The sequence below is a fragment of the Salvelinus fontinalis genome, chromosome 40, assembly GCF_029448725.1.
Source record: "Salvelinus fontinalis isolate EN_2023a chromosome 40, ASM2944872v1, whole genome shotgun sequence".
NCBI lineage: Eukaryota > Metazoa > Chordata > Actinopteri > Salmoniformes > Salmonidae > Salvelinus > Salvelinus fontinalis.
Window position 1 is genome coordinate 1,203,275 of NC_074704.1, and position 26,349 is coordinate 1,229,623.

Genomic DNA, 26,349 nt, shown 5'->3' on the forward strand with positions numbered 1-26,349 from the left:
AGGAAATCATAGAAGGAAAGGGACCATGGGCTAAAGTTGGAGTAAATCACCGCCCATGGGAACAGCTGGAGGCAGCTCGGAGAGCGGAGGAAACCGGAGAGAGGAACCGGCGTTATGAGGGGACGCGTCTAGCACGGAAGCCCGAAAAGCCCGTGAGTACTACCCAAAAATTTATTGGGGGGGGGGGGGGGGGGGGGGGGGGGCTAAGAGGTAGTGGGCAAGGGCAGGTAGGAGACCTGCGCCCACTTCCCAGGCTAACCGTGGAGAGCGGGAGTACGGGCAGACACCGTGTTACGCAGTAGAGCGCATGGTGTCTCCTGTACGTGTGCATAGCCCAGTGCGGGTTATTCCACCTCCCCGCACTGGTAGGGCTAGATTGAGCATTGAGCCAAGTGCCATGAAGCCGGCTCTACATATCTGGCCACCAGTACGTCTCCTTGGGCCGGCTTACATGGCACCAGCCTTACGCATGGTGTCCCCGGTTCGCCTACATAGCCCGGTGCGGGTTATTCCACCTCCCCGCACTGGTCGGGCGACGGGGAGCATTCAGCCAGGTAAGGTTGGGCAGGCTCGGTGTTCAAGGGAGCCAATACGCCTGCACGGTCCGGTATTTCCGGCGCTACCTCCCCGCCCCAGCCCAGGACCACCAGTGCCTACACCACGCACCAGGTTTCCAGTGCGTTTCCAGAGCCCTGTTCCTCCTCCACGCACTCTCACTATGGTGCGTGTCTCCAGTCCGGTGCCTCCAGTTCCGGCACCACGCACTAAGCCACCTGTCCGTCTCCAGAGCCCTGTACACACTGTTCCTTCTCCCCGTACTCGTCCTGATGTGCGTGCACTCAGCCCGGTGCCACCAGTGCCGGTACCACGCACCAGGCATATAGTACGCTTTGAGAGTGCAGTGTGCCCTGTCCCTGCTCCCCGCATTAGGCTTGAAGTGTGTGTCTCCAGTCCGGTGCCTCCAGTTCCGGCACCACGCACCAGGCCTACAGTGCGTCTCAGCCGGCCAGAGTCTGCCGTCTGCCCAACGGCGCCTGAACTGTCCGTCTGCCAAGCGCCGCATGAACTGCCCGTCTGCCATGAGCCTACAGAGCCTTCCGCCAGACAGGAGCAGCCAAAGCCTTCCGCCAGACAGGATCGGTCTGAGCCATCCGTCTCCGCAGCGCCATCTGAGCCATCCGTCTCCTCAGCGCCATCTGAGCCATCCGTCTCCCCAGCGCCATCTGAGCCATCCATCTCCCCAGCGCCGTCTGAGCCATCCGTCTGTCCCGAGCCATTAGAGCCGCCCGTCTGTCCCGAGCCGTCAGAGCCGTTAGTCAGTCAGGAGCCGCTAGAGCCATTCGTCAGTCAGGATCTGCCAGAGTCGCCAACCAGACAGGATCTGCCAGGGCCACCAACCAGACAGGATCTGCCAGAGCCGCCAACCAGACAGGAACTGCCAGAGCCGTCAGTGAGCCATGAGCGTCCAGAGCCGTCAGCCAGCCATGAGCGTCCAGAGCCGTCAGCCAGCCATGAGCGTCCAGAGCCGTCAGCCAGTCATGAGCTGTCCCTCAGCCCAGAGCGGCTATTTATCCAGAACTGCCCCTCAGTCAAGAGCTGTCTCTCTGTCCGGAGCTGCCTTTCAGTCCGGAGTTGCCCCTCTATCATGAGCTACCTCTCTATCCTGAGCTACCTCTCTATCCTGAGCTATCCCTCTGTCCTGAGCTATCCCTCTGTCCTGAGCTATCCCTCTGTCCTGAGCTATCCCTCTATCCCGGTGCTGCCCCTTGTCTCGATGTTACCCAAAGGATTAAGTGGGTGTAATATGAGGGTGGTCATTTGTAGGGGGAGATGTAAGCTGGGATTGACTATGGTGGGGTGGGGACCTCGCCCTGAGCCTGAGCAACCAGCGTGGTCAGATGCCCACCCAGACCCTCCCCTAGACTTTGTGCTGGTGCGCCCGGAGTTCGCACCTTAAGGGGGGGGTTATGTCACGTTCCTGACCAATTTCTGTTAGTTTGTTGTATGTGTTAGTTGGTCAGGACGTGAGTTTGGGTGGGCATTCTATGTTTTCTGTTTCTATGTTGGTTTAAGGGTTGCCTGGTATGGCTCTTAATTAGAGGCAGGTGTTTGGCGTTCCTCTAATTGAGAGTCATATTTAGGTAGGTTGTTTCACAGTGTTCGTTGTGGGTGGTTGTCTCCTGTGTCAGTGTTTGTCGCACCATACGGGACTGTTCGGTTTGTTTTTGTACATCGTCATTTTGTGTAGTCATTTTTTCCTGTTCGTGAGTTCTGCGTTTTATGTAAGTTCGCATGTCCAGGTTTGTCTACTCCGTTTTGTTGTTTTGTTAGTTTATAGTCAAGTTCATGTTTTTTCGTCTTTCTGTAAATAAATTATGTCATCACAACCCGCTGCGCCTTGGTTCCATCACTACTCCTCCTTTTCGGTTGAAGAGGAGGAGGACTACCGTTACACTATGAAATAACACATATGGAATCATGTAGTAACCAAAAAAAGTGTTAAACACATCAAAATATATTTTACTCTTCAAAGTAGCCAGCCTTTTCCTTGATGACAGATTCGCATACTCTTGGCATTCTCTCAACCAGCTTCATGAGGCAGTCACCTGAAATGCATTTCAATAAACAGGTGTGCCTTGTTAAAAGTTAATTTGTGGAATTTCTTTCATTCTTAATGCGTTTGAGCCAATCAGCTGTGTTGTGACAAGGTAGGGGTGATATACAGAAGATAGCCCTATTTGCTAAAAGACCAAGTCCATATTATGGCAAGAACATCTCAAATAAGCAAAGGGAAACAACAGTCCATCATTACTTTAAGACATGAAGGTCAGTGAATCCGGAAACATTTCAGCAACTTAAAGGAAAAGAGAAATCAGAACCATTCTCAGTCAAAGACAACAGCGAGAACAAAGCCTCTGTATTCTCTCATGTGATTCCAGGTCCTCTAACACCACACAGCCCATTCAAATAAGAAAAGCTTGATGATGAGTTGGTTATCTGAATCAGCTGTGGTAGGGCACAAACCAAAACCTGCACCCAGAAAACACATCCACAAACACAATCCACTATAATACATGCAGGGGGGAAAATACTGGAAAGTCAATACACATTCAGAGTCTCTGGGGACTACTGACCCACCATGTATTGGGCCTTCATCTGTCCTATGTTCCACTGTTCAGTTTATATCTGTCCTATGTCCTACTGTTCAGCAGCCTACATTCTTATCTCCTGTGTGTATTATCTCATGTCTTTTCATGTGTCTTAACTGGGTAAAACTCTTTCCACACTGGGAGCAGTGATGAGGCTTCTCTCCAGTATGTATCCTCTCGTGTCTTCTCAGGTCCCCTAACCAGGCAAAACTCTTTTCACATTGGGAGCAGTGGTAGGGCTTCTCCCCTGTGTGTATTCTCTCATGCTGTTTCAGTTGTCCTTTCAGCTTAAAACTCGTTCCACACTGGGAGCAGTGATGAGGCTTCTCGCCTGTGTGAGTCCTCTCATGTCTTTTCAGGCTCGCTAACAAGCAAAAACTCTTTCCACACTGGGAGCAATGGAAATGCTTCTCTCGCTTCTCCCCTGTGTGTATTCTCTCATGCACTTTCAGGTATTCTTTAAGGTTAAAACTCTTTCCACACTGGGCGCAGTGATGAGTCTTATTTCCTGTGTGTGTCCTCTCATGTCTTTTCAGGCTTGCTAACAAGGAAAACCTCTTTCCACACTGGGAGCATTGGAAAGGTTTATCGCCTGTGTGTGTCCTCTCATGTCTTTTCAGGCACCCTGATGAGGAAAATCTCTTTACACAAAGGGAGCAGGTGTAAGGCTTCTCCCTTGTGTGCAGTATCTTATGCTCTTTCAGCCTTCCTAACTGGGTAAATCTCTTTCCACACTGGGAGCAGTAGTAAGGCTTCTCTCCTGTGTGTATTCTCTCATGTATTTTCAGGCTTCCTAACTCGGTAAAACTGTTTTCACACTGGGAGCAGTGGTAAGGCTTCTCCCTTCTGTGATTTATCTTGTGTATTTTCAAGCTCCCTAACACGGTAAAACTCTTCCCGCAAAGGGAGCAGCGATAAGGCTTCTCCGCTGTGTGCAAAGTCATGTGGCCTTTCAGGTCCCATAACTGGTTAAAACGCTTTCCACAGTGGGAGCAGTGGTACGGCTTTTCTCCTGTATGTATTCTCTCATGCCGCTTTAAGTTTCCTAACTGGTTAAAACCTTTTTCACACTTGGAGCAGTGGTACGGCTTTTCTCCTGTATGTATTCTCTCATGTGTTTTCAGGTCCCCTAACTGGTTAAAACTCTTTCCACAGTGGGAGCAGTGGTGTCGTCTTGCTGGTTCGGAAGTCTCTGGTTCCTCTGAGTCTGGTCTTTCTCCTGCAAAAGACATAGTGTTTATTTAAATAGAGACCTGAATGAAACCTCCACAACTCTCTTGCGAGGAGGTTGAATTCTAATCAGATCCCTGAATATTATTACTTGACCCTACTGGTCATCTATGATCATTTGAACATCTTGGCCATGTAGTGTTATAATCGCCACCCGGCACAGCTAGAAGAGGATTATCCACCCCCCCAAAGCCTGGTTCCTCTCTAGGTTTCTTCCTAGATTCCTGCCTTTTTAGAGAGTTTTTCCTAGCCACCATGTTTCTACATCTGCATTGCTTGCTGTCATGGGTTTAAGGCTGGATTTCTGTATAGCACTTTGTGACATCGGCTGATGTAAAAAGGGCTTTATAAATAAATGTGATTGAATAACCCGAGGCCAGATTACAAAAAAAATTTGAATTTAAAAGAATCTTTGTGTAATTTGAATAAGTATGAGTCATTTTTTTACTTTTCCAAAAGCTTAAGGTTGACTGAAAATGACTTGCATTGCTGCAGGAAGGATGAGAGGAATCGTGACATTGACAAACTATATTTAGTGGAGCCAAATCTTTTAGCCCATTCCAACTCTAGTGGAGCTGTGGCACGAAAGAGCTGTGTAGTAGCCTAGGCCTATGTGGTTATCTGTGGAAGTAATGAGCTGTGTAGTAGGCTAGGCCTATCTGGTAATCTGTGGTAGTAATGAGCTGTGTAGTAGGCTAGGCCTACCTGGTAATCTGTGGTAGTAATGAGCTGTGTAGTAGCCCTATGTGGTTACCTGTGGTAGTAATGAGCTGTGTAGTAGCCCTATGTGGTTACCTGTGGTAGTAATGAGCTGTGTAGTAGCTCTATGTGGTTATCTGTGGTAGTAATGAGCTGTGTAGTAGCCCTATCTGGTTATCTGTGGTAGTAATGAGCTGTGTAGTAGCCCTATGTGGTTATCTGTGGTAGTAATGAGCTGTGTAGTAACCCTATGTGGTTATCTGTGTTAGTAATGAGCTGTGTAGTAGCCCTATCTGGTTATCTGTGGTTGTAATGAGCTGTGTAGTAGCCCTATGTGGTTATCTGTGGTAGTAATGAGCTGTGTAATAGCCTAGGCCTATCTGGTTACCTGTGGTAGTAATGAGCTGTGTAGTAGCCTAGGCCTATCTGGTTAACTGTGGTAGTAATGAGCTGTGTAGTAGCCTAGGCCTATCTGGTTACCTGTGGTAGTAATGAGCTGTGTAGTAGCCTAGGCCTATCTGGTTAACTGTGGTAGTAATGAGCGGTGTAGTAGCCCTATGTGGTTATCTGTGGTAGTAATGAGCGGTGTAGTAGCCCTATGTGGTTATATGTGTTAGCAATGAGCTGTGTAGTAGCCTAGACCTATCTGGTTATCTGTGGTAGTAATGAGCTGTGTAGTAGCCCTATCTGGTTATCTGTGGTAGTAATGAGCTGTGTAGTAGGCTAGGCCTATCTGGTTATCTGTGGTAGTAATGAGCTGTGTAGTAGCCCTATGTGGTTATCTGTGGTAGTAATGAGCTGTGTAGTAGCCCTATGTGGTTATCTGCGGTAGTAATGAGCTGTGTAGTAGCCCTATCTGGTTATCTGTGGTAGTAATGAGCTGTGTAGTAGCCCTATCTGGCTATCTGTGGTAGTAATGAGCTGTGTAGTAGCCCTATCTGGTTATCTGTGGTAGTAATGAGCTGTGTAGTAGACTAGGCCTATGTGGTTATATGTGGTAGTAATGAGCTGTGTAGTAGGCCTATCTGGTTATCTGTGGTAGTAATGAGCTGTGTAGTAGACTAGGCCTATCTGGTTATCTGTGGTAGTAATGAGCTGTGTTGTAGCCCTAAGTGGTTATCTGTGGTAGTAATGAGCTGTGTAGTAGCCCTATCTGGTAATCTGTGGTAGTAATGAGCTGTGTTGTAGCCCTATGTGGTTATCTGTGGTAGTAATGAGCTGTGTAGTAGCCCTATGTGGTTACCTGTGGTAGTATTGAGCTGTGTAGTAGCCCTATCTGGTTATCTGTGGTAGTAATGAGCTGTGTAGTAGCCCTATGTGGTTATCTGTGGTAGTAATGAGCTGTGTAGTAGCCTAGGCATATCTGGTTATCTGTGGTATTAATGAGCTGTGTAGTAGCCCTATGTGGTTATCTGTGGTAGTAATGAGCTGTGTAGTAGCCCTATCTGGTTATCTGTGGTAGTAATGAGCTGTGTAGTAGCCCTATGTGGTTATCTGTGGTAGTAATGAGCTGTGTAGTAGCCTAGGCATATCTGGTTATCTGTGGTATTAATGAGCTGTGTAGTAGCCCTATGTGGTTATCTGTGGTAGTAATGAGCTGTGTAGTAGCCCTATGTGGTTATCTGTGGTAGTAATGAGCTGTGGAGTAGCCCTATGTGGTTACCTGTGGTAGTAATGAGCTGTGTAGTAGCCTAGGCATATCTGGTTATCTGTGGTATTAATGAGCTGTGTAGTAGCCTATGTGGTTATCTGTGGTAGTAATGAGCTGTGTAGTAGCCCTATCTGGTTATCTGTGGTAGTAATGAGCTGTGTAGTAGCCCTATGTGGTTATCTGTGGTAGTAATGAGCAGTGTAGTAGCCCTATGTGGTAATCTGTGGTAGTAATGAGCTGTGTAGTAGCCTTATGTGGTTACCTGTGGTAGTAATGAGCTGTGTAGTAGCCCTATGTGGTTATCTGTGGTAGTAATGAGCTGTGTTGTAGCCCTATGTGGTTATCTGTGGTAGTAATGAGCTGTGTAGTAGCCCTATGTGGTTATCTGTGGTATTAATGAGCTGTGGAGTAGCCCTATGTGGTTACCTGTGGTAGTAATGAGCTGTGTAGTAGCCTAGGCATATCTGGTTATCTGTGGTATTAATGAGCTGTGTAGTAGCCCTATGTGGTTATCTGTGGTAGTAATGAGCTGTGTAGTAGCCCTATGTGGTAATCTGTGGTAGTAATGAGCTGTGTAGTAGCCTTATGTGGTTACCTGTGGTAGTAATGAGCTGTGTAGTAGCCCTATGTGGTTATCTGTGGTAGTAATGAGCTGTTTTGTAGCCCTATGTGGTTATCTGTGGTAGTAATGAGCTGTGTTGTAGCCCTATGTGGTTATCTGTGGTAGTAATGAGCTGTGTTGTAGCCCTATGTGGTTATCTGTGGTAGTAATGAGCTGTGTTGTAGCCCTATGTGGTTATCTGTGGTAGTAATGAGCTGTGTAGTAGCCCTGTGTGGTTATCTGTGGTAGTAATGAGCTGTGTAGTAGCCCTATGTGGTTACCTGTGGTAGTAATGAGCTGTGTAGTAGCCCTATGTGGTTATCTGTGGTAGTAATGAGCTGTGTAGTAGGCCTATCTGGTAATCTGTGGTAGTAATGAGCTGTGTTGTAGCCCTATGTGGTTATCTGTGGTAGTAAGGAGCTGTGTAGTAGCCCTATGTGGTTATCTGTGGTAGTAATGAGCTGTGTAGTAGCCCTATCTGGTTATCTAATAGGCCAACGACGCATCATATATTTCCTCAGCTTTCCTCCGCTGTAGCCTCAGTTTGCTTTTCACTCCTCATTGCATTTTTCCATCTCGGTATTGTTTTCTCACTCTCACTTCTTGTGGTCTAACATACTCGTCATTCCAAATATATATGTGATTGACAATAGCATAGAATCAGACTTTCCAAAATGATTCCCATTTAAAAGCTGCAACATTAGAACTTTCAACACTTCATTAGAATAGTCATAACTTTAATTCGTCTTAATGCTGTTATGATATTTAAATGAGTATTGTTTTTTTTTTTGGTCGTTTGGTTCCAATTGGGGGGGGGGGGGCTTGCATGCATAATTTCTGTCTTTATAATGCTTTGTTATAAAGGTTTGTTCAAATTTCTCATGTGATTTTTATACATTGCTATTGTTCCTTCTCTCTCTCATTATTATTTTAGGCATCCCATGTTTTAGGTTATTCAGAAACAACTAATAACTTTCTGATAAAAGCCTAGAACTCAGTTAAATTCATTCATTGTTTGATCATGAAATAGCGCATCACGAGAAATCTAACCAGCATTAAACTGAGTGTCTTAATAGGCCAAGTCGTATCACCGCCCTCTGGTGGTGAAGGTAGGAAACAACATATCCAACATAAACTCAACACTGGATCAAATGGAGAGAAAATAGAACATGTGGGCAATAAGACACCTGAGTGTCCGCTATAAAAATAGACTTTGGCTATTGGCCCAGATCATCCAATGTTCAAGAGAGAAAATAATAATTTCTGACCGGATATTTTGCACTGTTCTGGTGAGACTCTTCGCTCTGTCTACAGTGCATTCAGAAGTATTCAGACCCCTTGACTTTTTCCACATTTTGTTACATTACAGCCTTGTTCTAAAATGGATTAAATGGATTTTATTCCTCATTAATCTAAAGACAATACCCCACAATGACAAAGCGAAAACAGGTTTGTATACATTTTTGCAAATGTATACTTTTTTTAAAATCAGGAACTGAAATATCACATTTACATAAATATTCAGACCCTTTACTCAGTACTTGATGAAGCAGACTCACTCTACCTGTGATATAAAAGTACTTTTTGTTAAGGTCGGCAGGTAGCCCAGTGGGGCGGGCGGCAGGTAGCCCAGTGGGGCGGCAGGTAGCTTGATTATACATACTGCTGCTATTAACCAGATACACTACCTAACCCTAACCTTATAGACAGGTCAGCAGGTAGCCTAGTGGTTAGAGCATTGGACTAGTAACCGCAAGGTTGCAAGATCAAATCCCCGAGCTGACAAGGTAAAAGCCTGTTGTTCTGCCCCTGAACAAGGCAGTTTACCCACTGTTCCTAGGCCGTCATTGAAAATAAGAATTTGTTATTAACTGACTTGCCTAATTAAATAAAAGGTTAAAAAAAAAAAAGGTACGAAAATGAGCTAAACGATTTCGTATCATTTTGATTATGGAAGATTGAATACCTGTGAGAGTGAAACTGTTTACTTGGAATAATTTGTAGCTGTCGGTTCTATCTGAGCATTAGAGAACACCCGACTCAGTTTACCTCCCAGAAAACACCCGATACCGTAAAGTGTTGTCTATCCACTTAAGAACATTCAGGCAGAAACAGAAGCGTGGGTGGCTTGACCGCGTTTTGCGAATGACGGCACACTTGACCGCAGTCTTTAACACGACACATTAGTTCAATAGTTAAACAACTAGAGTTTGTTCCACTGTTTTTAAAATAGTACTTACTGGTGTTAATCAGATCTCCAGTCTTCCCTTCCTCCTCCAACGTGACAGTAATCTCTCCCTCCTCCTTCATTCCAAAAACTGCATCCTCCTCTTTCACTCTTAAAGCTTCTTCCTCTTCTTTCACTGTAACTTCTTCCTCTTTCACGTCTTTCTCCTCTTCTTTCACTGTAACAGCCTCACCCTCTACCTCTTGTTTCACTGTGACAGCCTCCTCTTCCTTCTCCTCTTTAACGAGAACTTCTGTCTCTGTCCAGCAGACCTCTTCTTTAGCACGGGGGAAGTAGCGGGAGCTCATGGTCGAGGATGTTAGCAAGCTAGATAGCATTAGCCGAGTGTTACTTAGCCAGATAGCTAATAACGTAAATAGTCAATTTAATAGAGTAACTAGTAAATACGCATTAAGTGTGTTTAAAAACCGAGGTTAATATTAATAAAAATGGCATAAAGAGCTTCAACGTTATGGTTTTATGTTAGCTAGAACGCTACCGAGGTGGCTGAAGTGTTGTTGTAGAAAAAACATCCCGTCCACTACATTATACGTCACGCAAGAAGCATCACCTGAAATTACTCACATTGCCATCTGCTGACCGGAGTGGGTTTCACAATTTCTAAAAAAATATTTTACTACATTGCTTATTCTGGCAAACAATGTCATAAAGAAAAAACAATTTCAAAATGTGCACTGTTATGTCTGACTTCTTAGAGCTAATACTTTCCTCTCTGCAGACGTATACCTGAATGTGAATATGTACATTATGTTTAAATACTAGAATAGTAATTGTTAAGACAATTCTCTGTTCTTTTCCCATCTAGATCAGATCACATCACAATGTATTTTTAAAAAGTCACAACACTTTACAGGCGTCGGACAGATCAAATCAAATCACAATGCATTTAATATTTAAATAAACTGTTTATTTACCTTTAGCAAAGTCACAAAACGCTTTACGGAGAAACAATAAGACAGAAAGCAATAGAAATAAACCCAATCAAAATACAGTGAAGACAGAGAAATCAAAAACACAGCGACAGCAGACAGACAGTACATGGACATACTGAACTATACTGTACTTTACTGAACTATACTCTACTGAACTATACTCTACTCTACTCTACTGGACTACACTGTACTGTACTCTAATGTACTGTACTATAGTTTACTTTACTGTACTGAACTATACTCTACTGAACTATACTCTACTCTACTGAACTACACTGTACTGTACTCTAATGTACTGTACTATAGTTTACTGTACTGAACTATACTTTACTGAACTATACTTTACTGCACTGAACTACACTTTACTGTACTCTACTGTACTGTACTATAGTTTACTTTACTGTACTGAACTATACTTTACTGAACTATACTTTACTGCACTGAACTACACTTTACTGTACTCTACTGTACTGTACTATAGTTTACTTTACTGTACTGAACTATACTTTACTGTACTGAACTATACTGTACTGAACTACACTTTACTGTACTGAACTATACTTTACTGCACTGAACTACACTTTACTGTACTGAACTATACTGTACTGAACTACACTTTACTGTACTGAACTATATTGTACTGAACTACACTTTGCTGTCTGAACTATACTTTACTGCACTGAACTATACTTTACTGTACTCTACTGTACTGTACTATAGTTTACTATACTGTACTGAACTATACTTTACTTTACTGAACTATACTTTACTGTACTGAACTATACTTTACTGAACTATACTTTACTGTACTGAACTATACTTTACTGTACTGAACTATACTTTACTGTACTGAACTATACTTTACTGCACTGAACTACACTTTACTGTACTGAACTATACTTTACTGTACTGAACTACACTTTACTGTACTCTACTGAACTATAGTTTACTATACTGTACTGAACTATATTGTACTGAACTATACTTTGTTGTACTGAACTTTACTATACTTAACCACACTTTACTATACTGAACTATACTGAACTATACTGAACTATACTGTACTGAACTATACTGTACTGAACTATACTGAACTATACTTTACTGAACTATACTTTATTGTACTGAACTATACTTTATTGTGCTGAACTTTACTATACTGAACTATACTTTACCGAACTATACTTTACTGAACTATACTGAACTATACTGAACTATACTTTATTGTACTGAACTATACTTTATTGTACTGAACTTTACTTTATTGTGCTGAACTTTACTATACTGAACTATACTTTACCGAACTATACTTTACTGAACTATACTGAACTATACTGAACTATACTTTATTGTACTGAACTATACTTTATTGTACTGAACTATACTTTATTGTGCTGAACTTTACTATACTGAACTATACTTTACCGAACTATACTTTACTGAACTATACTGAACTATACTGAACTATACTTTATTGTACTGAACTTTACTATACTGAACTATACTGAACTATACTTTACTGAACTATACTTTTTTGTACTGAACTATACTTTATTGTACTGAACTTTACTATACTGAACTATACTGAACTATACTTTATTGTACTGAACTATACTTTATTGTGCTGAACTTTACTATACTGAACTATACTTTACTGAACTATACTTTACTGAACTATACTTTACTGAACTATACTGAACTATACTGAACTATACTTTACTGTACTGAACTATACTTTATTGTACTGAACTATACTTTACTGTACTGAACTATACTTTATTGTACTGAACTATACTTTACTGTACTGAACTATACTTTATTGTACTGCACTATACTTTACTGAACTGAACTATACTCTACTGTACTGAACTATACTTTATTGTACTGAACTATACTTTATTGTACTGAACTTTACTATACTGAACTATACTTTACTATACTGAACTATACTTTATTGTACTGCACTATACTTTACTGTACTGAACTATACTTTACTGTACTGAACTATACTTTACTGTACTGAACTATACTTTATTGTACTGAACTATACTTTATTGTACCGAACTATACTTTACTCTACTATACTGAGCTATACTTTACTGTACTGAACTCTAATTTAAAGTAGAAGCAGGTGGTTTGGTTGTTTAGCTATCTGTAACATCTAGTACTATACTGTACTGAACTCTAATTTAAAGTAGAAGCAGGTGGTTTGGTTGTTTAGCTATCTGTAACATCTAGTACTATACTGTACTGAACTCCACTTTAGAGTAGAAGCAGGTGGTCTGGTTGCTTAACTATCTGTAACATCTAGTACTATACTGTACTGAACTCTACTTTAGAGTAGAAGCAGGTGGTCTGGTTTTTTAACTATCTGTAACATCTAGCAACCCAAAGATAGCATGTATGAATCTCATCACGGACAACATTAGCATTTTAACTAATTAGCAACTTTGCAACTACTTAGCATGCTAGCTAACCCTTTCCTCTAACCCTTTAACCTTAACCCCTAAACCTAACCTTAACCCCTAAACCTAACCCCTAGCCTAGCTAATGTTAGCCACAACAAATAGAAATTCGTAACATATCATACGAAATGGATAGACATCCACAAATTAATACCATACGATTGGTAACATATCATACGAAATGGAGTGTCTCGGATTTACACGTAATTTCAATGAAAATTACATTGAACCAAAGTGGAATAGACGTTGAATTGACGTCTGTGCCCAGTGGGTTGCTAGTTATAGATATCTTTGATAGTCTAGTGTCAGGCTACCTCAGCAAGCCAGCTAGCTACTAGCAAAGTAAATATGACATTAAACGGGACAACCAGCCATATCCGAGAGAAGTGCGTTTAAAACACAGCGGCAAATATACACAGGAAGCGCTGTAGCCATTTCCTGCAGTCAATTACCAAAAGCGCCCTCTTTGGCCTCACGATTTCATTGTAATTATGAAATTGGCCTCATGATTTCATTGTAATTATGAAATTGGTCTCATCTTTGGCTTCACGATTTCATTGTAATTATGAAATTGGCCTCATCTTTGGCCTCATGATTTCATTGTAATTATGAAATTGGCCTCATCTTTGGCCTCACGATTTCATTGTAATTATGAAATTGGCCTCATCTTTGGCCTCATGATTTCATTGTAATTATGAAATTGGCCTCATCTTTGGCCTCACGATTTCATTGTAATTATGAAATTGGCCTCATCTTTGGCCTCATGATTTCATTACAATTTCATTGTAAATAAAGGCTCATTCAAACATCCCGACAAAAAAATCTGGTGTTTCTATGTCAAACAGTTTTGTTATATTTCTTCTGTGACGTATATAAAGTGTAACAAACAAACCCAAAACGTGTCTTCTTTTGTTGTTGTTGCCCATAAACCATGTATGTAAGATGTATACTTTTGTATACTTTTCTTTAAAAGTATATTTGTATGAGACGACCAAGAATCACTCTGTGTGACCCTGATTTAGCCCCCTTTGCAGTAAAAGGTTAAGAGCTTCAATGTTACGGCTTTGTTGGTTACCAAGGTAACTGACTAGCTGTTGTTGAAGAAGCGTCCCGTCCACTAGATTATACGTCACACTGGCCACACCATTTACTACCGACTGAAGTTGGTAATGCACTGAACTAGGAAACTCAAACATTTCTGACTTGCTGATTAGTTGAACGCAAGTTTCCTAGTTTCCCGACTAGCACGTAAACGTGGTAAAAATCTTATTTTTTTTCTTCAGACAAAACTTTTTTTTTTCATGTATTTTTATTTAAAAAACTATATGGATACGTACAAAAGAGAATCATGTGTTGATCAGAACAGATCGGAAATCAATCAAACAGATCATCAATCAATATGCAGTTGGATCTATACTGCTCCTGCTCCCTGATGTAACAATACAATGTATATAATGAACAGACTAGGTCTATACTGCTACTACATGATATAACAATACAATGAATATAATGAACAGACTAGGTCTATACTGCTCCTGCTCCCTGATGTAACAATACAATGTATATAATGAACAGACTAGGTCTATACTGCTCCTACATGGTGTAACAATACATCATGTAGATGTATATAATGAACAGACAAGGTCTATACTGCTCCTACATGTTTGCCACAGATTGCGTGCAAGGATTCGACATCATCACAGCCAGCTACATCATTCCATACATCAGAGGACTGACTAAACATCTCACCAATTGCTCTACCAGGTAGAATGGAAAGCTTGTCAAAAACCTGAAAGAAACAGTTGGCAAGCGCCTGACTGTTTCTGAGCAGAAGCCATAGCAGACGGGACACCAATGTAAAGTATGGGCTGTATATTGTGATTAAACAGTGAAATAAGACCTGTACATGTGAAGTTGTTTGTTATTTCTTTATTTTTAACTACTAAGTACATTCAAAACTATTTTAAATACATCCAAATAATTCTAAAATGTATTATACTGTCTTTCAAATTCTTAATATGATATGTAGTTGAGGAATGCCAATACATTCCAAATGGTATTTTCAAATACATTCCAATATTCAAATGGTTGTTTTTTCATATCTAGGTAATGTAAATACTGGTTTTGAAATGAATGAAGCCCTGCTCCTATGGCGTCTTCTACCGTGTGTGTCTCTCATTTTCTTTCAGGCCCCTTAACAGAAGAAAACCCTTTCTAAACTGGGAGCAAAGGTGAGGCTACTCTCATGTGTGTGTCCTCTCGTGTGTTTTTAGGTGCACTAACTGAACAAAACCCTTTCCACACTGGGAACAAAGGTGAGGCTTCTCTCCCGAGTGTGTCATTTTATGCGTTTTTAAGTTCCCTAAACTGGGTAAAACTTTTTCCGTATTTGAGAGCATTGGAAAGGCTCTTCTCTCTTGTGTGTGTCATCTCATGTGTTTTCAGGCTCACTACCCAGTTAAACCCCTTTCCACACAGAGCACTGGAATGGTTGTTCTCGTGTGTATTCTCTTATGCTCTTTTAGATGCCATGAGTGAATAAATCCCTTTCCACACTGAGAGCATTGGAAAGGCCTCTCTACTAAGTGTGTTCTCTCATGTGATTTCAGGTATCCTGATGATAAAAATATATTTTCACACTGGGAGCATTGATACGGCTTCTCTCCAGTGTGTGCTCTTTCATGCACTTTTAGATGCCTTGACTGTCCAAAACCCTTTCCACACTGAGAGCAGTGATGAGGCTTCTCCCCTGTATGTGTCCTTTCATGATAGTTCAGCTTCCCTCTCTGGGTAAAACTCTTACCACACTGGGAGCATTGGAATGGCTTCTCTCCTGTGTGTATTCTTTCATGCTCTTTCAGATGCGATGACTGGCTAAATCTCTTTCCACACTGAGAGCATTGGAAAGGCCTCTCTACTAAGTGTGTTCTCTCATGTGATTTCAGGTCCCCTGATGAGAAAAATTTCTTTTCACACTGGGAGCATTGATACGGTTTCTCTCCAGTGTGTGTTCTTTCATGCACTTTTAGAGAACCTGACTGTCCAAAACCCTTTCCACACTGAGAGCATTGGTAAGACTTCTCTCCTGTGTGTATTCTTTCGTGTTGTTTCAGGTGCCCTAACCGGATAAATCTCTTTCCACACTGGGAACACTGGTGGGGTCTTGCTGGTTTGGATGTCACTGGGTCTGATTCCCCTGTAGGACTCTTCCTAGTGTCAGAGTGAGAGTCTGGCCTCTCTCCTGTCAAAGACAAAAACATAGTATTTTGTTAAAACAGAGACCTGAATGAAACCTACACATGATAAAAAAAATGTCTTCTTATGGAGGTTTAATCAAGTCTAGAACCCTCATTATAAAAGGGGTAGTTTGGATCCTGAATGCTGATTGGTTGATACCCATTTGCAATAACCCACTGGTAATACCTGTTAACAGTTCCATTTGAATGATCCCAAAATATCCACTGTCCCACAGCCCAGCACGAATCTCCACTGTCCCACAGCCCAGCCAGGCCATTTATAAACTAATCTCCACTGTCCCACAGCCCAGCCAGGCCATTTATAAACTAATCTCCACTGTCCCACAGCCCAGCCAGGCAATTTATAAACTAATCTCCACTGTCCCACAGCCCTGCCAGGCCAGTACAGAGGGACATCATTAACCCATGGCTACTAGCCTAACATTTGGTTTCGAACAGAGGGACATCATTGACCCATGGCTACTAGCCTAACATTATTATCAACACACTATAAAGGACTGTTTCAACCCTGTGGATTATCATCAACACACTATAAAGGACTGTTTCAACCCTGTGGATTATTAAGGACTGTTTCAACCCTGTGGATTATTATCAACACACTATAAAGGACTGTTTCAACCCTGTGGATTATTATCAACACACTATAAAGGACTGTTTCAACCCTGTGGATTATTAAGGACTCTTTTAACCCTGTGGATTATTATCAACACACTATAAAGGACTGTTTCAACCCTGTGGATTATTATCAACACACTATAAAGGACTGTTTCAACCCTGTGGATTATTAAGGACTGTTTCAACCCTGTGGATTATTATCAACACACTATTAAGGACTGTTTCAACCCTGTGGATTATTAAGGACTGTTTCAACCCTGTGGATTATTATCAACACACTATTAAGGACTGTTTCAACCCTGTGGATTATTAAGGACTGTTTCAACCCTGTGGATTATTATCAACACACTATAAAGGACTGTTTCAACCCTGTGGATTATTAAGGACTGTTTCAACCCTGTGGATTATTATCAACACACTATTAAGGACTGTTTCAACCCTGTGGATTATTAAGGACTGTTTCAACCCTGTGGATTATTATCAACACACTATAAAGGACTGTTTCAACCCTGTGGATTATTAAGGACTGTTTCAACCCTGTGGATTATTAAGGACTGTTTTAACCCTGTGGATTATTATCAACACACTATAAAGGACTGTTTCAACCCTGTGGATTATTAAGGACTGTTTTAACCCTGTGGATTATTATCAACACACTATAAAGGACTGTTTCAACCCTGTGGATTATTAAGGACTGTTTCAACCCTGTGGATTATAAAGGACTGTTTCAACCCTGTGGATTATTATCAACACACTATAAAGGACTGTTTCAACCCTGTGGATTATTAAGGACTGTTTTAACCCTGTGGATTATTATCAACACACTATAAAGGACTGTTTCAACCCTGTGGATTATTATCAACAACACACTATTAACTTCTTGGGATAGGGGGCAGCATTGGGAAGTTTGGATGAAAAGTGGGCCCAGAGTAAACTGCCTGTTTCTCATGCCCAGAAGCTAGATTATGCATATAATTAGTAGATTTGGATAGAAAACACTCTAAAGTTTCCAGAACTGTTAAAATAATATCTGTGAGTATAACATAACTCATATGGCAGGCAAAAACCTGAGAAAAATCCAACCAGGAAGTGGGAAATCTGAGGTTCGTAGTTTTTTTTAAAGTGATTACCTAACCAATATCCTATGTCTATGGGGTCAGATTGCACTTCCTACGGTTTCCACTAGATGTCATCAGTCTTTAGAAAGTTGTTTCAGGCTTCTATTGTGAAAGGGGAGAGAATAAGACCACTCAAAGCAGGTGGCTAAAGCCTTTAGCTCCGTTCCCTTTCCTTTCTAATGACAACGGAATTGTCCGGTTGGAATATTATTGAAGATTTATGATAAAAACATCCTAAAGATTGATTATATACATCGTTTGACATGTTTCTACGAACTGTAATGGAACTTTTTTGACTTCTCGTCTGGACTTTGTGCTCGCGCTTTGTGCATTTGGATTACTGGACTACACGCGCAAACAAAAAGGAGGTATTTGGACAAAGATGAACTTTATTAAACAAAACTAACATTTATTGTCTAACATGGAAACCTGGGCGTGCCATCAGATGAAGATGATCAAAGGTAAGTGATTAATTTGAACTATATTTCTTACTTTTGTGACACCTCTCCTTGGTTGGAAAATGGTTGTATGGTTTTCTGTGGCTAGGCGCTGACCTAACATAATCACATGGTGTGCTTTCGCCGTAAAGCGTTTTTGAAATCGGACACTGTGGCTGGATTTATAACAAGTGTATCTTTAAAATGGTGTAAAATACATGTATGTTTGAGGAATTTTAATTATGGGATTTCTGTTGTTTTGAAATTGGCGCCCTGCAGTTTCACTGGCTGTTGAAGAGGTGGGACGCTACCGTCTCACGTACCCTAGAGAGGTTAAACATAAAATAAGTAAATAAGTAATTTTAAGTGTTAGTCCAAAACTTGTTTTTACGTCGAAGACACAAAGCACATCAGTAACATCTCCCCGTTGTTGAAAGGGTTCGACACATGCTGTTTAAATGGACCAATTTCTTATTTATACGTTCACAGATTTTCAACATTTTGACTATCGCCGATGTCATATTTTGTGTAAAGTAAAAAAATAAGGTGAAATATTTTGGGTAGATGTTCCTAAAACTGATAGTAACAACAATAAACAAAAATATTAACGCAACATGTAAAGTGTTGGATGTTTCATGAGCTGAAAAAAAAGATTGCAGAATTTTTTACATCCCTGTTAGTCAACATTTATTCTTTGCCAAGATAATCCATCCACCTCACAGGTGTGGCATATCAAGAAGCTGATTGAACAGCTTGATTATTACACAGGTGCACCTTGTGCTGGGGATAATAAAAGGCCACTCTAAAATGTGCAGTTGTGTCACACAACAATGCCACAGATGTCTCAGAGGGAGCAGGCAATTGGCATGCTGACTGCAGGAATGTCCACCAGAGCTGTTGCCATGGAATTGAATGTACAACACCAGTCAAAAGTCTTTATTCTTTATTTTTACTATTTTCTGCATTGTAGAATAGTGAAGACATCAAAACTATGAAATAACACATTAAATCATGTAGTAACCACAAGTGTTAAAACCTCTTTGGGCTTTATCGAACAAAAGGACAATTTGTAATGTAACTAGGACCTTTTGGAGTGTCAACAGAAGAAGATCTTCAAAGGTAAGGCATATATTATATCGCCATTTCTGACTATCGTGTCGCACCTGCCTGGTTGAAATCTGGGTTTCATGTTTTTATATGCGGGGCGCTGTCCTCAGATAATCGCATGGTTTGCTTTCGCCGTAAAGCCTTTTTGTAAGCTGACACCGGGGCTGGATTAACAAGAAGTTAAGCTTTATTTTGATGTATTACACTTGTATTTATATGACTGTTAAATATTTATATTTCTGTTGTTTGAATTCCATGTGTTTTTTAATAGTGTTGATGTGTTCACTATTATTCTACAATAGAAAATAGTAAAAAAAAAAAGAAAAACCCTTGAATGAGTAGGTGTTCTAAAACTTTTGACCGGTTGTGTAGAATAATAGTGAAGACATCAACAACATCAATACATACAAATTTGTGTCTTGAGTTTTGTTTGCCTGTTCTACAGTCTGGTAAAGATAGGGGGTTGGCTGGGACAGGCAATGTAACATCCATAACGTTTTAAGGAAAGGTTTTTGTAAAACAAGCACCTTACATCGGATCATCTTGAAACTTTCTCTCCAAAGCTAACTTTCATCAAGGTTTTATATGGTCTATTGGTTTCTCTCTTTTCATTGGAAGAATCCTTTTTCAGTGTTATGATATTCATAACATCCATATCCACCAGTCCATATTCCTGTCAACTAACAGAACTCTGCTGGTTGTCCTGGTAACAGATACCAGTCCATCTTCCTGTCAACTAACAGAACTCTGCTGGTTGTCCTGGTAACAGATACCAGTCTATCTTCATGTCAACTAACAGAACTCTGCTGGTTGTCCTGGTAACAGATACCAGTGGGCAGATCTATTTTATTTGTTCAAACTAAACTACAACACTTACTTTGATGAGTCAAATCTGATCCTTTCTTCTCTTCTCCTCCTCTCACAGTTCCACTCAGCCCCGTTGTTCTCCTGCAGTCCACCAGCAGCACAGACAACCTCTTCATACCCAGCAGTAAGGTGCTACCGGGAAAGGCACGACACGGGGACTCCAGGAGGGAGAAAGGGCTAGCGTTGTCCTGGTAACCATAAAGAGGGGACACAGATACATATCATTATGGATACTGATGTAACTGTTGTCATAAAGTGTCTTTACAGAAACCCAGCCCAGACCCAGATAGAGCAAGCGGTATGCTAGACCAGACCAAGCTGTACCATCTGGTGTTCTGATCTGGAGAGACTCTTCTCTGACTCGTCAGCATCAGGATGTTGTTGAGGCTCCCCAGAGGATCCACAATAGTCATGTCTCTCTCCTGTGTGAACAATCATAGGGTCTTACAAGAGGCATTAATATCTCTAAACAGGGCCTAAACATTAACGAGAAGATTAACGAGAAGTGTATCTTTAAAATGGTGGATAATACTTGTATGTTTGAGGAATTTTAATAATGAGATTTCTGTTGTTTGAATTTGGCGCCCTGCAATTTCACTGGCTGTTGGCGAGGTGGGACGCTAGCGTCCAGAACGATCCCAGAGAGGTTTAAGGACTGTTTCAACCCTGTGGATTATTATCAACACACTATAAAGGACTGTTTCAACCCTGTGGATTATTAAGGACTGTTTTAACCCTGTGGATTATAATCAACACACTATAAAGGACTGTTTCAACCCTGTGGATTATTAAGGACTGTTTCAACCCTGTGGATTATTAAGGACTGTTTTAACCCTGTGGATTATTATCAACACACTATAAAGGACTGTTTCAACCCTGTGGATTATTAAGGACTGTTTCAACGCTGTGGATTATTATCAACACACTATAAAGGACTGTTTCAACCCTGTGGATTATTAAGGACTGTTTCAACGCTGTGGATTATTATCAACACACTATAAAGGACTGTTTCAACCCTGTGGATTATTAAGGACTGTTTTAACCCTGTGGATTATTAAGGACTGTTTCAACCCTGTGGATTATTAAGGACTGTTTCAACCCTGTGGATTATTATCAACACACTATAAAAGGACTGTTTCAACTCTGTGGATTATTATCAACACACTATAAAGGACTGTTTCAACCCTGTGGATTATTAAGGACTGTTTCAACTCTGTGGATTATTAAGGACTGTTTCAACCCTGTGGATTATTAAGGACTGTTTCAACCCTGTGGATTATTAAGGACTGTTTCAACCCTGTGGATTATTATCAACACACTATAAAGGACTGTTTCAACGCTGTGGATTATTATCAACACCACATAAAGGACTGTTTCAACCCTGTGGATTATTAAGGACTGTTTTAACCCTGTGGATTATTATCAACACACTATAAAGGACTGTTTCAACCCTGTGGATTATTATCAACACACTATAAAGGACTGTTTCAACCCTGTGGATTATTATCAACACACTATAAAGGACTGTTTCAACTCTGTGGATTATTATCAACACATTATAAAGGACTGTTTTAACCCTGTGGATTATTATCAACACACTATAAAGGACTGTTTCAACCCTGTGGATTATTATCAACACACTATAAAGGACTGTTTCAACTCTGTGGATTATTATCAACACATTATAAAGGACTGTTTCAACCCTGTGGATTATTATCAACACACTATAAAGGACTGTTTCAACCCTGTGGATTATTATCAACACACTATAAAGGACTGTTTCAACCCTGTGGATTATTAAGGACTGTTTCAACTCTGTGGATTATTATCAACACACTATAAAGGACTGTTTCAACCCTGTGGATTATTATCAACACACTATAAAGGACTGTTTCAACCCTGTGGATTATTATCAACACACTATAAAGGACTGTTTCAACCCTGTGGATTATTATCAACACACTATAAAGGACTGTTTCAACTCTGTGGATTATTATCAACACATTATAAAGGACTGTTTCAACCCTGTGGATTATTATCAACACACTATAAAGGACTATTTCAACCCTGTGGATTATTAAGGACTGTTTCAACTCTGTGGATTATTATCAACACACTATAAAGGACTGTTTCAACTCTGTGGATTATTAAGGACTGTTTCAACTCTGTGGATTATTATCAACACACTATAAAGGACTGTTTCAACTAGAGGTCGACAAATTATGATTTTTCAACGCCGATACCGATACCGATTATTGGAGGACCAAAAAAGCCGATACCGATTAATCAGCCGATTTTTTAAAATGTATTTGTAATAATGACAATTACAACAATACTGAATTAACACTTATTTTAACTTAATATAATACATCAATAAAATCAATTTAGCCTCAAATAAATAATGAAACATGTTCAATTTGGTTTAAATAATGCAAAAACAAAGTGTTGGAGAAGTAAATAAATGGCAATATGTGCCATTTAAAAAAGCTAACGTGTGAGTTCCTTGCTCAGAACATGAGAACGTATGAAAGCTGGTGGTTCCTTTTAACATGAGTCTTCAATATTCCAAGGTAAGATGTTTTAGGTTGTAGTTAATATAGTATTTATAGGGCTATTTCTCTCTATACCATTTGTATTTCATATACCTTTGACTATTGAATGTTCTTATAGGCACTATAGTATTGCCAGTGTAACAGTATAGCTTCCGTCCCTCTCCTCGCCACTACCTGAGCTCGAACCAGGAACACATCGACAACAGCCATCCTCGAAGCAGCGTTACCCATGCAGAGCAAGGGGAACAACTTCTCCAAGTCTCAGAGCGAGTGACGTTTGAAACGCTATTAGCGCGCACCCAGCTAACTAGCTAGCCATTTCACATCGGTTACACCAGCCATTAGGCTGATAGGCTTGAAGTCATAAACAGAGCTGCTTTACAGGGTGCCGATTTGCCAATTTTGTATTATTTATTTTATACCTTTATTTAACTAGGCAAGTCAGTTAAGAACACATTCTTATTTTCAATGACGGCCTAGGAACGGTTGGTTAACTGCCTTGTTCATTGGCAGAACGACAGATTTTCACCTTGTCAGCTCGGGGGATCCAATCTTGCAACATTACAGTTAACTAGTCCAACGCAATAACGACCTGCCTCTCTCTCGTTGCACCCCACAAGGAGACTACCTGTTACGCGAATGCAGTAAGCCGAGGTAAGGTGCTAGCTAGCATTAAACTTATCTTATAAAAAACAATCAATCATAATCACTAGTTAACTACACATGGTTGATGATATTACTATATATTATCTAGCGTGTCCTGCGTTGCATATAATCTGACTGAGCATACAAGTATCTGACTGAGCGGTGGTAGGCAGAAGCAGGCCGTAAACATTCATTCAAACAGCACTTTCATGCGTTTTGCCAGCAGCTCTTCGTTGTGCGTCAAGCATTGCGCTGTTTATGACTTCAAGCCTATCAACTCCCGAGATGAGGCTGGTGTAACCGAAATGAAATGGCAACGGAAGCTATACTGTTACACTGGCAAAACTAAAGTGCCTTTAAGAACATTCAATAGTCAAAGGTTAATGAAATACAAATCGTATAGAGGGAAATAGTCCTATAATTCCTATAATAACTACAACCTAAAACATCTTACCTTGGAATATTGAAGACACATGTTAATAGAGATTATATCATAGAAATCATGGAGATGTCAATCGGATCGGCCTGTCTTACCTTATAGGCCTAACTCAAATACTACGGACCTAATAAACGCCATAGAGATGTCAATCGGATCGGCCTGTCTTACCTTATAGGCCTAACTCAAATACTACGGACCTAATAAACGCCATAGAGATGTCAATCGGATCGGCCTGTCTTACCTTATAGGCCTAACTCAAATACTACTGACCTAATAAACGCCAGAGATGTCAATCGGATCGGCCTGTCTTACCTTATTGGCCTAACTCAAATACTACTGACCTAATAAACGCCATAGAGATGTCAATCGGATCGGCCCGTCTTACCTTATAGGCCTAACTCAAATACTACGGACCTAAGGCCTTTTCTCCAATCTGGGCGTTTCCTTCTCTCCCTATAGCGATGCTGTTTTTCAATGTTACCGTTTTGTTGATGGCCCTCAGTCTTTGTAGCTTTAACAATTCCTACAATACAGAATAAATTATTCAAGTGTAGAACGTCAATAGAATGCCCCTTAAAAAACACGTTTTTTTTTAACAACTGCAGAGTTTGTGGTCCTGTTTTTAAGACAATACTCACTGGTGTTAATCAGATCTCCTGTCTCCTCCTCTTCACCCTTCTTCTCCTCCTCCTCTTCATCCTCCTCCCCCTCTTTCACCGTGACAGTCATATCTTCCTTTTCTTCCTCCTCTTTCACTCTAAAAACATCCTCTTCCTCCTTCACTAACACAGCTTCTTCCTCCCCTTTCCCTGTGACAGAAATCTCCCCCTCCTCTTCCTCCTTCACTAACACAGCTTCTTCCTCCCCTTTCCCTGTGACAGTCATCTCCGGATCCTCCTCTTCCTCTTTCACGATAATGTTCAGCCCCAGAGCTTCTTTTTCCGACCAGCAGACCTCTTCTTTAATAGGGGTTGAGTAGCTTATTGAGCTCATAGTGGTGGATGTTAGTTGGCTAGCTAGTTAATTAGCGACTAGCGTCGTGCTAGGCTATCTTAACAAGTTAGCTGACTAACAACATATATATGACATTTAATAACTAGTAAGCAGACAGACTGTGTGCTTAAAACCCCGTGGTTGATAAACACAAAATTGTGAAAAAAGCTCCGACGTTTTGGTTTGTATGTTTGCTAGCAAGCTAACTGTTCACGAGTCCGTCTTGCTGTTGAAAAAGCTTCCCGCTCCGTCGACTAGATTATACGTCACGCAAGAAAAATTACTTGAAAGACTCACATCGCCATCTGCTGACTGGAGTGGTTAACGCAATTTTGGAAAATATTCATTACACCGTGTTTATTCTGCCAAACAATATGTCATAACAAAATAACCAGATATTTGTTTCCTTACTTCTTACCGCTTTTGAGAGGCCTTTTGCCTCTTACCAGGCCGTCATTATAAACAACAATTTGTTCTTATTTGACCTGCCTTGTACATCTTTTTTTTTTTTTTTAATTGAAGTAACAGCTAATACTCTCTCCTCTACGCAGATTCTGTCCGTTCAACCAGGGTTATAAAGTGCATAGCAATATTTTTGCCGCAACACAATTCTCAAAACTGATCAAAACAAGACAGGCTGGAAGAAAAAAATCGGCTGGATAATAATGGTTGAAATGATTAGGCTTCTTCTAGCTATCCTAGTTTAGCCTGGTCGGGATAATCCTACATCCTCATCGCTCAAGCCGAAACATAGCATTAGTAATTCTCTTCTAATTTCCCATCTATTATGTTCAGTTGGTCCTCGATTCCGTGGACAGCGGCAATATGGAACGCTGTGGTTTGTTCGTGTCTGCTTCCTGGTCACATGACCACCATGCATGGAGAGAGAGCGAGCGCAGATCAATATATTTCCTGCTGGATGAAGCCTCAGGCATCTTCTTAAATAAAAAAAATATATATATGTTTTTACTCTATAACCCAATGCAATTACTTCCTGTCCTTAGCCTTAGGGTTCCACAAAAACAGGAAGTTACCTTTCACAGTATACAAGTGAGTGAAGTGGAAGCCGCTCCTACTCCTCAGAATAATCAGTTATAACTTCTACTGACACGCCACTGCTCAGACTGGTAGTTTGTGTATCAACAGAGGCCTCGGACTTGATTAGGTGTACATCTGTCTGAAGCTACTGCAGTGACTACTTCCTGTGATCAGGTGTTCATCTGTCTGGAGCTACTGAAGTGACTACTTCCTGTGATCAGGTGTTCATCTGTCTGAAGCTACTACTTCCTGTGATCAGGTGTTCATCTGTCTGGAGCTACTGCAGTGACTACTTCCTGTGATCAG

The 26,349-nt window shown here is 40.9% G+C and overlaps 2 protein-coding genes across 2 annotated transcripts; both read right to left on the minus strand.

Moving 5' to 3' along the window:
• Positions 1 to 242: 242 nt before the first annotated feature.
• LOC129839541 (zinc finger protein 568-like) lies at positions 243 to 10,082 on the minus strand. The gene is made up of 2 exons (XM_055907057.1): positions 9,571 to 10,082; positions 243 to 4,368 (listed from the first exon to the last, which is right to left on the minus strand). The coding sequence occupies exons 1-2, from the start codon at positions 9,893 to 9,895 to the stop codon at positions 3,206 to 3,208; spliced, it is 1,488 nt and encodes a 495-aa protein (XP_055763032.1). The 5' UTR covers positions 9,896 to 10,082; the 3' UTR covers positions 243 to 3,205.
• Positions 10,083 to 14,305: 4,223 nt separating this feature from the next.
• Positions 14,306 to 25,916, minus strand: LOC129839545 (zinc finger protein 436-like). Its single transcript, XM_055907065.1, has 4 exons — positions 24,651 to 25,916; positions 20,701 to 20,798; positions 20,387 to 20,564; positions 14,306 to 16,216 (listed from the first exon to the last, which is right to left on the minus strand). Exons 1-4 carry the CDS (start codon positions 25,003 to 25,005, stop codon positions 15,426 to 15,428), a joined length of 1,422 nt encoding a protein of 473 aa, XP_055763040.1. The 5' UTR covers positions 25,006 to 25,916; the 3' UTR covers positions 14,306 to 15,425.
• Between the last annotated feature and the right edge of the window lie 433 nt (positions 25,917 to 26,349).